At 40.9% G+C, this 11621-nt stretch overlaps 2 protein-coding genes across 5 annotated transcripts; both read right to left on the bottom strand.

Annotated features, from left to right (window-relative positions):
• Nucleotides 1-110: 110 nt before the first annotated feature.
• On the bottom strand, nucleotides 111-4855 carry tmco6 (transmembrane and coiled-coil domains 6). 3 transcript variants are annotated; one of them, XM_018699526.2, is made up of 13 exons: nucleotides 4663-4854; nucleotides 3804-3910; nucleotides 3606-3718; nucleotides 3340-3523; nucleotides 3135-3239; nucleotides 2825-2916; nucleotides 2605-2721; nucleotides 2363-2477; nucleotides 1911-2091; nucleotides 1400-1494; nucleotides 1094-1261; nucleotides 805-939; nucleotides 111-716 (listed from the first exon to the last, which is right to left on the bottom strand). In XM_018699526.2, exons 1-13 carry the CDS (start codon nucleotides 4751-4753, stop codon nucleotides 693-695), a joined length of 1527 nt encoding a protein of 508 aa, XP_018555042.1. In that variant the 5' UTR covers nucleotides 4754-4854; the 3' UTR covers nucleotides 111-692. The 3 variants fall into 3 exon arrangements, with proteins under 3 accessions (XP_018555042.1, XP_018555043.1, XP_018555044.1); XM_018699527.2 differs by having other exon boundaries at nucleotides 2363-2474; XM_018699528.2 differs by lacking the exon at nucleotides 805-939 and having other exon boundaries at nucleotides 4663-4855.
• Nucleotides 4856-4975: 120 nt separating this feature from the next.
• LOC108899213 (muscle M-line assembly protein unc-89) lies at nucleotides 4976-10643 on the bottom strand. 2 transcript variants are annotated; one of them, XM_018699529.2, is made up of 9 exons: nucleotides 10106-10642; nucleotides 9235-9287; nucleotides 9057-9133; nucleotides 8284-8346; nucleotides 8123-8181; nucleotides 7863-8040; nucleotides 6106-7323; nucleotides 5912-6021; nucleotides 4976-5757 (listed from the first exon to the last, which is right to left on the bottom strand). In XM_018699529.2, exons 1-9 carry the CDS (start codon nucleotides 10211-10213, stop codon nucleotides 5725-5727), a joined length of 1899 nt encoding a protein of 632 aa, XP_018555045.1. In that variant the 5' UTR covers nucleotides 10214-10642; the 3' UTR covers nucleotides 4976-5724. The 2 variants fall into 2 exon arrangements, with proteins under 2 accessions (XP_018555045.1, XP_018555046.1); XM_018699530.2 differs by lacking the exon at nucleotides 8284-8346 and having other exon boundaries at nucleotides 10106-10643.
• Nucleotides 10644-11621: the final 978 nt, after the last annotated feature.

Raw genomic sequence — 11621 nt, 5'->3', positions numbered from 1 at the left:
TGACATGCGCTATTTTTTTACAGGATAATCAACATCATTCACTCCAACTGTGAGTGGTCATGATGTTTTGGTTCTAGGACTGAAATAAACTGAAACAAAAAAAACTGAAATGTTGTTTGTGAAGCTGTTTATTAATTTATTTGATGAATTTACAAACATTAATGGCATTGCATTATTGGTTCAAAACACATGATACATCTAAAATCCCACATCATCACCATCATCCTCAGTCTAGACATTTACAGTTTTCATATTAATCAGTCCTCTACAGTTATAAATACAGTGTGTGTTTTCCTGTCAGAGGACAGACCTCCATGTGCAAAAATATAAAGTAATTTGTCTTCAGTCTCTCAAACCATAGTGGCCCAAAATCTGTATATAAATACAATTTGATGTAAAGGTTTGTGAATGACTATAAGAATAGAGGTATTAAAAAATACTTCATCTTTACAGTTAAAATACCATTGGTAACAACTCTGATAACCAATGGTAAACACATATCATATTTCATCATATTTACAGTTATCAAAACACAGGATTTAAATATAAAAACAGCATCTGTCTGTCAGCATTATTCAGACTGCAAAATGTACACAAGTCAAAATATAAACAACTTGTCCTGTATCATCAGGCGTGTCCTCATGGTGACACACTGTACGTCATAGATGTAAACTTGATACTGTCCTGTTTGCTCAGGAACACGGGATGTTGTCAGCCTGCGACAAAACAGATCAAATTAGTCACTCCTGAATTCTGAATAGGGACAAATTTAACAAACAGAACAATCCGTATAAAAGTCTTTACTGTGCAGTCAGATGGGTATGACAGTAGGTGGTGCTCCAGTAAGTATGCTGCCCTTTGCCTCATCTCTCCTTCACTGTTGTACTGAATGGCTTCTAACAGTGAAACGCCACCTTGCCTCACAAACTCGTCTGCTACCTAAAAGGAAAGAGCAACCGCTGTCTAAGAGATATCGCTGGTAAAAGATGTTACAAAGCTACAGATGCTAAGTAAAAGCTAATAATTCTTTTGTTTGGTTATCTCTATTGAGCATAGCACCAGTTGTTTCACTAACTGATGTATCCTTGCTTACCTGTGGCCTGCTAACTAAAAGCACGAAGAGGACCTCAAGACTCAGGGTCACCATTTCTTGGTCGGCCATTTTAAGTGTTGCACAGAGTGTAGACAGCAATCCAAGCCGGGCCAGCTGGACACAGAACTCCTTCTTTTTGTGTGCAATATTTGCAAGAACCCTGAGGACCTGACGAAAAGGCACAGGCCAGTGAGACAGAAGTGTAACACTGTATGTGTGTGAGAAATGCAGGACAAAACAAACAAGTCAATCCACTGTATTCTACAAAAGCAGTGATATAAAAGTTTGGCTTTATCTTACACTGACCATTGTGTTGATGCCTTGAGAGAAAGGGAGAAGCTGGATCAGTCCAGGGACCAAGCTGAGAGTCAGCAGAGCAGAGCAGACGGCACTGGAGTGAGCTGGAACAGGAAGTGATGAGAGAGGCATTGGAAGGAATTACATGACATAAAATTACTCCTCAAAAATACATTGATCTTTGGGTGGGTACAGAGGGAAACTCTGCCCATAAATTTGTAAGCCCATGAGAGATGTTCCTTTGCAAGACAGGCATTTTCAGAGAAGTAAAGTTTTAATAACAACATGGTAACCCTTTTTAGGTAGTGACAACAACAACCTTGAGGCTGGAAACACTTGGATCAAGTGTTCTTAACTATACTAACACGTTTGTATTTCTAATTATAAACTGGGCAACTTAACAACCAAAGCTCATGTAAAAACCTGCCTGAATGATGTACCAAGAACTATTAAGTGTGCAATATTACTGTTGGGACTGCTGGTATAACCTGTCCCGACAGAGGTAACAGATGGGTCTGACCTGTGAGGTTGTTGAGGACCCAGGCAGTCTCCCTGGCCAAAGCTGGCTGGGTGTGTATGTAGGTCTGAAGAAGAGCACACAGAGAAACCACAAGTCGGACGTCACCCACTTGACTGCTCAGGCTGTCCACTGGGCAGATGGACAGGAGGTTTCCAACGCACCGCAGCAAAGGACAGACAAGCTGAAGAGGGACAACACATGAAAAATTTTTGTGTTCTTTATCAACCGTAAGACCAGACTAGTTATTTTGCACATTTTTATCTGCTTGGATGGTGAGAAATAAACATGAAAACTTAAGGTATGTGTTGGAAAACAGTCAGCTGGAATTAAAAAAACTGACATGTGATTTGATTCAAACAAAACTGAACAGAAAAACATCAACAAGAGTGTTAAAAAGCAAAAAAAACCCCAAACATAATGAAATGCTGTCTTTGATCCAGTAATTCCCTTACCAGCTCCAGTCCTTCTTCTCTGTTTCCTTCAGCAACAGCACCACCTAGTGACAGTAACAGAGAACTGCACTGCAACAGGGCCCCATGAGCCAGCAGCTCTCTGCTATACTCACTGCTTCAAATAAGATAAGGACAGAGAAGAGATAGATCATCTTCATCATGATCAGTAAAATGACACTATCTGTGAGGTAATTAAATAAACAGGCTGTTGACGCCTGATGAGAATACCCTACAGCTCTCACCTGCATGCCAGGTAGTGCAGACACCACGCACACTCAATAGCAGGTGCCAGGCCAAACTTCGGGTCAGGAGTCAGGACTGATAACAAGCTTGATGGTAAGCTGGAGGCCAGGACCATCCTGCAGACAGAGAGGAAGATCGATACACAACTGAGGACATTTTGAAAGAGAATACTAACGAAGACAATCGAGAGGTGAACTGGTGTGCAACTTCAGCACTTACGGAATTATTTTCTCTGCTGCATCTTTGGCCTGGAGAAGCTGAGAGAGGGTGAACCCTACCGCTTCCACCACTGCTAGATTATATCTCTGGTTCTGGACACACACAGAAACAAGACAAATATGTTTACATCGCTACATTTAAGCTTGTGTGGCGCCAGGTGAGGGCTATGTGGATAACCAGATTTCTATTCAGTTTCCAAACTTTTTTCAGTGTCCAGAAGATATAAAGACACAGTGAAGATATTGGTGTAACTCCTCTAAAGCTGAAGTGTTGTGAAAACACTGAAGGTCAATGAATCATGTTAGGTTACCTCTATACAACTAGCCAGAGCTGGTATGATTCCCTGGGCCAGAAGCTTTTCTTTTACAGCATCACTGTCTGGGCATAAATTACCCAGCGTGTAGAGACACAGCTCCTGTGTACACATGAACACACATACAGAAAGTCAAACTTCTCCTGTATAGTTAGATGATATTATCACATATACACACTGCCTGGTATGGGTGGGCACTTACAGTGAACTTGGTGCTCTGGCCAGACAGGTAGGTGAGCAGGTAAGGGGTGGCAGGCAGACAAGCTGGGGCCACATTGGTGTGGGGAGAGTGTGACAGCTTATGAAGACACTGAACAGCCTGCAGACGGCACTGAGCATCAGATCCAGTGAGAAGACCGACCAGCAGATGCATACTATTCTCCTGCCTGGAGGGAAGACAAATGACAGACAGAGATAAAGTAGTGATAGCATTGTTTAAACTCATTTGATGGGGCCACACCACCGTACTTGATGAAGGTCAGCTGTGCTGATGGGTCGCGCAGAGCTTTACTCAGTGCTTTCAGGTGTGCCTCCCTCTCAGGCCCGCTGTGTTGAAGTTTGTGGAACAAACTGACCACGTCCTGGGGAAATGAGAAATAAGTTCTCAAGATCTTTCATTTCATCAAGCCTTTCAACAAATTACCTATCACAGCATCTGCTGCTCACCTGTTCTCCTGAGGTTGTGTCCATGGTGACCTCTGACTGCTCCTCATCTTCAGTCAGCAGGAGTCTCTTGCTCACCAGCTGTCTGTCTCTGCGGGCCTGTCTCAGTGCTAAAGCCATTAACATAGACAAATATCACATTACTTTCTGCTTCACTCATGTCAGAGCTGATCAATGTAGAGATGACATCAAGCAATCAATCTGTCAAGTTCAGGGACAAAGCTGCTCTGTGGATTATTACAATTAACAATAAGAATCACAGCAGGTAGAGGATGTATCAGTGTGGTACTAAAAACAGGTATCAGCTTATATTTTGTTGTAGTCTATGTTTATGTGGACTGTGTATTGTCTTCCTGTCTTGAAGGCTGCTAATGACCACTAAGAGACAACGAGCAACTACAAACAGACACAGAACAACCACAAAGCGACTTGACAACGTCCCTTATGTGTCTCTTTGAGTCTTTGAGCCTTTCTCCAGTGTGGAAGGGGTAGAGGACCTTCAGGGGCCCGTTGTATCATAATCCGTCCATGATGAAGATGTAACTAACTAGTAGTGTGATAGCTACTTAGCTAACTGTAGCCTAGGGGCTTTCACAAACAAAAACTTCTTAGGGTAGCAGCTTGGTTAAAAATTAAACGTGTTAGCCTTAACTGACTTGCACATTATGATATGGCTTTAGTTTATAGAGGAATAATACTAGTTTGAAGTGGCTCTGTTTCTTGTAAATGACCATAACTGTCTCAGCCTCTTTTCTCTTACAACGTCGACCATCAGTTAGTAACGTTAATATTTTAACTGACAATACGTTACGTTGACTGGCGTTAACAGTTCAGTACACAGTAACGTTCAAATCAGACTCACCTTTCTCGTGCTCCCGTCTCTTTAACCTGAGCTCCTCCAAGCTGTCGCCTTGCCGACCAGCTTTGTGGCGAACTTTATTTAGCCTCCACATTTCTGCTGTTAGTTAAGTTAAACTAGGCTGGTGACTTAGTTCATAGTGGTGGATGTAACTGTGGATGTTAAATTCTTCTTCTGTGTATGGACCGAGTCACTCCACTTGCTGCAGCGCCATCTAGTGGATACTTACGGAATGCACCCGGCAGTAAATGGTAACACAAGAATTCTACGTATGATTTGTTTGTTGTGTTCACAAAACAAGACTTCAGGCAAAAGATACAAAAAATTATAGGGTTTAATTTGTATGAAAAGCACAATGTACAGTGCATATATGAAAGCTTTATCAAACAGTAAAAACTTTTGTCTAAAAAACATGCTTTTCACAAACATAGAACCTCCACCCAATAGCAAAATAGGCTATTAAAACAATTCCATATAATTTTTTAAAATAAATATGAAAGGGTTTTTTTTTCTCCACAAAATCTTTGTCTAATGGGGCCAATTACAAGCCAGCTGGAACAGTAGTAAACATAAACTGATAACAGATATATCTAATTATTTATTTTAATTACTATAAAAATCTGAGATGTTAACAATTCAGAGAACCAAGATAGTTTAATTTAGATAATCATGGGGGGAAATTCCTCAGACTGAAGGAGAATGAGCTTAAAAGAGGCATGTCTCCATTCAATCAGTGATTAAATTTCAAAAATAAAAAATCCCAAGAGGGATCATCCATTCCATGAAATAATCAGTTACAATCCCTTTAACATATTCATGCCATTAAAACGGCAAATGACATATAAAACACTGAGTAAAAAAGAGAGCTGTGACACAGGATGCCTCGTTCAGCGTGGTAAACTCACAAAACAAATGATAAACAAAGATAAAAATGTACCAAAATGTAAAAAAGTCATTCCATCTTTACAGTTCATTCTAACCATTAAAATATGATTAGAAACAGGGTGCAGAGGATGTGTTGACTTCATCCCTTGGTTCTGCGCTGGTGAAGAATGATGATTCTTTTCATGATTCTGTGCTCTTGGAGGATTTCTTTTTCTGTGAAGAATGACAGAAAATAAACAAATGAATATATATAAGGAATCACCCTCAAGTGGTGGAACTGATCGAACCCTTTTCTGGTTTTCATTTTTCCAACAATGACATCAATCTGTAACATATTGAACTAGTGGGGGGTTCAGTATTGTGATACCTTTTTGTGGGTGTCACTGGAGGGTGTTTGGAGGGTTTCTGTTGCTGCGGCGTCTTGGACAGAAACCGCAGGTGATTCTGGGACGTCAGCTGATTTCAACTTGCTTTTCTCTGAGAGAGTGACAAATGAAAAAGTGAATACAAACGTATAAAAACAGAAAAACTGCATTTTGTCAAAGTAATTTCTCTTCTTACTTTTCTTCTTCTCTGTTGTAGGACTTGGTGTCTCCGGTTCAGGTGGAGGTAGAGGCTCTGTGTCAACTGAATTACTTTTCAATGATGAGTCCTTTTTCTTTTTCTTCTTCACCTCAGTAGTCTGCTCTGGCTGTTCCTCCCTGTCACTGCTCTCTGTTTTCTTTGTCGGGGTTACATTTTCTTCTATGACCTGCTCTGACGTTTCTCCATTATGACCAGCCTTGTCCTTTTTTTTCTTTTTCTTTTCTTCAACTATCTGCTCTGAATTCTCTTCATCTAGATTTTCCTTTTTCTTCTTCTTTGCTTTCTTTTCTTTAACTATTTGATCTGAATATTCTTCACTATTGGCAGTCTCCTTTTTCTTCTTATTTGCTTTCTTTTCCTCAACTATCTGTTCTGTATTTTCTTTTACTTCTTCAGCTACCTGCTCTGGATTTTCCTCACTATCAGCTGTCTTTTTCTTCTTTTTCGTCTTGACTTTTTTTTCTTCAGTTGTCTGCTCTGAATTTTCCTCACTGTCAGTTTTCTCCTTTTTCTTCTTCTTGGGTTTTTTTCCTTGTACTATTGGCTCTAACATTTCTTCATTATTGGCAGTTCCATTTTTGTCTCTCTCTATCATTTCCTCGTCAGTCTCATCCCTTTTGCTGTCTCCCTTTGTTCCTCCCGTCTTTCTCTTCTCCTCCACAGGTTGATCAGCACTCTCTTTCTCTATGACCTCACTCTTTTTTTTCCTCTCCTCTTTTTCTTTTCCATCCTCACCAGTCTCATTCGCCTTCTCTTCCGCCTTGTCCTCAGTCACCTCCTTTTTCCTCTTCTTCTTCTTCTTTGGCTCAGACGTTGTTTCATCATTTTTTTCATCACTGGGAGTCACCACTTTTCTTTTCTCTTTTGCCGGTGTCTGTTTTGATGGAGAGACAGTGGATGTTGCTGGTCTATCCTCTGCAGTGTCGAGGTTTCGCTCTTGGCTCGGGTCGGCAGAGGGGGTCACAGGCGCTGCCTTTTTTGGATTGCTCTTCTTGCGTTCGTTGTTCTTCGTCGGCGTTCCTGTTGCTTTCTCCTCCACCTTTTCATTCTTCTCAACAGTTCCGTCATCCTGTTGAGTGGGAGCGTCGGTTTTCGCAGGAGGCTTAGCCCGGGGTTTTCTGACCCTCTTCTTCTTGGGCGGTGGTGCAGAGGAGTCCAGAGCGTTGATGGTGTCCATCTTGGCTATGTCAGCCTCTGTGGACGGAGTAAACAAGGTGAAGACATTGAACAAACATGACTGAGTGGCACAAATGTTAAAAAGAAAACATCACAGGCGACCACAAAGCTACTGCACACAGCTCTGTCTGTGTGAAATCACTGTTTTCCGTGGTGAGGTTGTTCATGGGTGGTGCTGTCCTGTCTGGTGGTTGTCTTTCTCCATCTCAGTGCGAGGAGCCAGCTCTGCCTGTCTTTTCATCTCCCACCATTTCCTGCATTTTCCTCGTCACTCATCTTTCTCCACCCTCCATTCTGTCACTTTCCCCACAAAAAAAAAAAAAACTAAAAACAAACCTCTCACTTTTCCTCTCACCTGGAGTCCCATATCTAACTATTTCAACTGTTTCAGCTCAGTCTTTGGAGACAGTAGCTGTGGCTCACTCCTGTGAAGTGGAACTAAGGATGACATCCTCACATACAATTATCCAAAGTCCATGTTGCAAATGGTTTCTTTCTTTAATGTGGTTTGATTTAACTGCTATACTACGGTACAAAATAAAAGTTTAATTACCTACCTGTAAACTCCAGGACAAGTTTCTTCCATTTCTCTACATCCAGACTGCTGTCAGAGTCTGAATCATCTCCACCAGCAGCCACAGCTTTGTCTTTTGTTTGGGCCCTTGATTTCTTCACCTTGACAACATTTTCTGCTGATTTTCCTTCAGTTTTTTTCCTTTTTGCTGGCACGGACTTCTAAAAAAAAAAGAAACAAACAGCCTACATAGTAAAGTTTAAGAACCATTATAATAAAACATAAAACAAAATAAAAACTCACCTTCTTTGTTGGTGTCTCTGTTTTTTTCCCTGGTTTGTCCTTCTTTTTCTTTGGTGTGGCTGGACATAAAAAGTGCGCAGAATGGGTTAAAATCGTATTCAGATACACCACCTGACTCCTTTTATTATTCAGTGACTGCTGGCAGCTTTAGTCAGACGTACCAACAGGGGAAGCTGTTACAGCTGTTGATGCTGAAGCTGATTTAACTGGGGTCCTGGGTGGAGCTGAACAATATGAAAAAAATATCACATGGAGATTATTTTGATATTGTGATATGAGTCGGCTAGAATGAAAAAAAAAATCATTTTCACTGAAAGAACATATAAAAATGATGATGATGTGATTGATGGGGTCTGTGCCAAACGAGCATGATCCCTAGAGAATATGATACGTTGGCTGGGGCATCTTACACCACAGTGCTTCATTTGTAAGAGTATGTTGTGACACATTTTACCTTTATGAAAAAAAAATCAGTTCCAGCAATTTTAATAATATTTCAATTTATTGTTCATCCCTGGTTCTGGGTGTTGACTTTTTACTGAGAGCTGAAGGAGTCTGATCAAGATAGAGGACTTTATGGATAAAAGTTTGAGGAGCCCTGCATAAACAAGTGGACCAGGTGGAGAAAAACATAATTTAAAGTTTTTAAAGGGATAAACACAAGGCAACCTATGACAAGTTGCGAGCTGCAGAGAAGAGTGAGAGCAGGACCAGCCTGACAGGTCAGAGAACTGGTCTAGAGATTGTGTCGAGTTATCCTGGTTCTTCCAGACCCCTGAATCGCTGTCGCCCCCATCTCACACTTCAGTGTTTCACAAATGAAATGGTCATTTAGTTTGATCATTAGGCTACACACAATAGTTCAGCCCCAGCTTTAACTTAACTTTCAGTGCTGCACATTTAAAGTCAGTTTTGGGGAAAGAGGCAGTCTGACCTTTAGTGGGAGTCTTTCTTTGTTCTTGAGAGTTGGAGAGCTTGGCTGAGTTAGACCGCCTTTTCTTTTTTGAGTCACTGTCAGGAATAAAACCAACACTGATTATACATCCAATTACACCTGAAGGCGTCCAATAAAGGTTGAAGGTTGAAAAGAAGAACTGGGAAATCATTCTCACTTTAACCATGAATTGTAGATCTCCAGTAGTGATGCAGATATTTTTGTCTCCCCCTGCAGAAAAAAAACCAAAAAACAAAACAAAAAAAAAAATCTTATCAGATCCACAGATGTTTTTCTGAGCAGTCATGTGCCCCCCTGCAGTGGCTCTGTGATCCACTCCAGGGACCCCCACCCCCCAGTTTAGAAGCGAATGAACTAACCTCAGGTTAAATTTAGCTAGGTGTACTTCATAAACTAAGGCTACTGGCAACTCTGTGTAATGCAAAACAATCTTCTAATCTTCAAAAAGCTTCCAGACTCTGCTAGATGTATGGTGGCTGGAGAAAAAAACTTCAAGGAGGTATGAGTATAAGTAATGCTAATTAGCCCTTCAAAATAAAAATTTAGCAGTGTAATTTTTAATGAATAAAGACATAATACTATGTCTAACTTTGTATTGTGCGTGTTGTCCCGTCTCTTTAGTTTGTTTAGCACTGTCTCTGTGCTTATCTTTTAATCATGAGCTGCTATGGAAAGCAGATGGAAATCAGCTAACTCTGGCACAAATCGTTATAGGTTTAACACTGTACACGTTATCTATTGACTAGATAAATACTCCATGACAATGAGTGGGAGACTTGAAGTTCTTGTGACAAAACCTTTATAAGTCAACAGTAGGTGAACAGAGAGGCATTCAATGCAAACAGAGGACCAGATGACTGTAACATTTTTGACAACTGTCACACTGCTGTGTAGCATTTGAAACACTGTTGCAAACTGCGACAGTTGTAGTTGTTATAAACTAACCTACCTAACTCCCTCTCTCTCTCTCTCTCTCTCTCTCTCTCTCTCTGTGTGTGTGTGTGTGTGTGTGTGTGTATGTGTGTGACCTGTGGGCTGTGCCTCTCTAGCTCATCTGCAGCTGAGTGGAAACCATGCTCCTTCAAATGGCGGTGGATCAGCTGGATCAGCTCTTGTTTTGATGCGTTCACGGACATATCCGACACACGGTGAAGGCGACAAAAACAGACACGCAAAAGTAACGACGGAAGGTATTTTCATATTAAACCTTGCCTCATACTTCACAAAGTTACCGCTACACAACTGAAACACACATGTTACAGTGTTTAACTTTGACCTCAGGAAGTCGTTCTGTTTACCGCTGCAATGCACCATGGGAACTGGAGTACTTCCATGAAACTGCCACTACGCAACCCATACTCACATGTTTTCTAGTAAAATAAAGATTAACCTCCCAGTTTAGAATATTGCAGCAAGACAATGAAGACCTGTAGACCTGTTAGCTATTAAGTCCAGACACAGGCCTACTCAGTTATTTCAGCTGTCTTTTAATCTTATTTGCTTTTTAAAGCAGAATGCCACACTGACCACTGTATTACATTTATCCATTCATACCAACCAACAAAGACTCTTTCTCTTCCCGTCACTTTGTTTTCTACCTCCCTGTAGCCCTCCTATGATTTCCTCAGTTTCAGCTCAGTCTCAGTTCCACATCCTGTCCCACAAAGGAAATGTGTCTTAACAGGCGAGTCACTCCCATAAGCCAGTCAAGGTTTGTATGATTTGGATCAGTCTCATGGATAATTTTCCTCAGGGGTAATCTGACTTTATTGGAAGAGATCAACTGAAATGGGCTCTTACAAATCAGTGATCTGATCTGTCTCGTTGAAGCATCTGTCTCAAGGTTGCTTCTTTTGGAATTTCTGCAAAAGGCTTTTGTAATTTCTGGTGGTTGCACATTATAGAGAGTGAAGGACACCCTACAGCTCTAGTAAAAGCACAGACATTAAAGTAAAATAAATTAGCAACTGATCAGATATCCCCTTGTGAGAAGGTTTTGGAGGCAAGTGCCAGGCCCAGTCTTCCCCATTTCATCTAGATTTTGTAGTTTGTTTAGTATCTACCTTTGATTTAACTTTGATTTCTGTCAGATGTATAAGCAATGGATGCCAAATACTTGAAGCATGTCAAGTCCCAGAATAAACACAGGTTGTTTCCTGGATAACAATCTCCCAAAATCATACAGTATCACAACAACTTTGTGCGGTGACTGTGAGGGATTATTTCTTGATGGCAACTTCTTGTGGATTCATCAAAGGTTGCTTCAGTTTCCATCCACTGTCCACATACATGTAAGTTAAGACTACTGGGAACTTTGTCTGTCTGTGTGATAAACTGATAACCCAGTCATAGGTACCCCTATTTATTAGGGTGATGGTTTCTTTTGTAGAGTGCAAAAGCAATTCCAGATGTCCAGATTTGATGACTGTGTACAGACACTCAAAGGTGAGAAATGAAAAGAGAGAGCCAACGTTGCTGTCACTGACTCATACTTGAGGAAATAACACCAGTATTATCCTGTAAGTCTTAAAATAAACCTCCTCT

This window comes from Lates calcarifer, linkage group LG8 (genome assembly GCF_001640805.2).
Source record: "Lates calcarifer isolate ASB-BC8 linkage group LG8, TLL_Latcal_v3, whole genome shotgun sequence".
NCBI classification, from domain to species: domain Eukaryota; kingdom Metazoa; phylum Chordata; class Actinopteri; family Centropomidae; genus Lates; species Lates calcarifer.
This window is presented reverse-complemented; position numbering and strand designations above follow the sequence as displayed.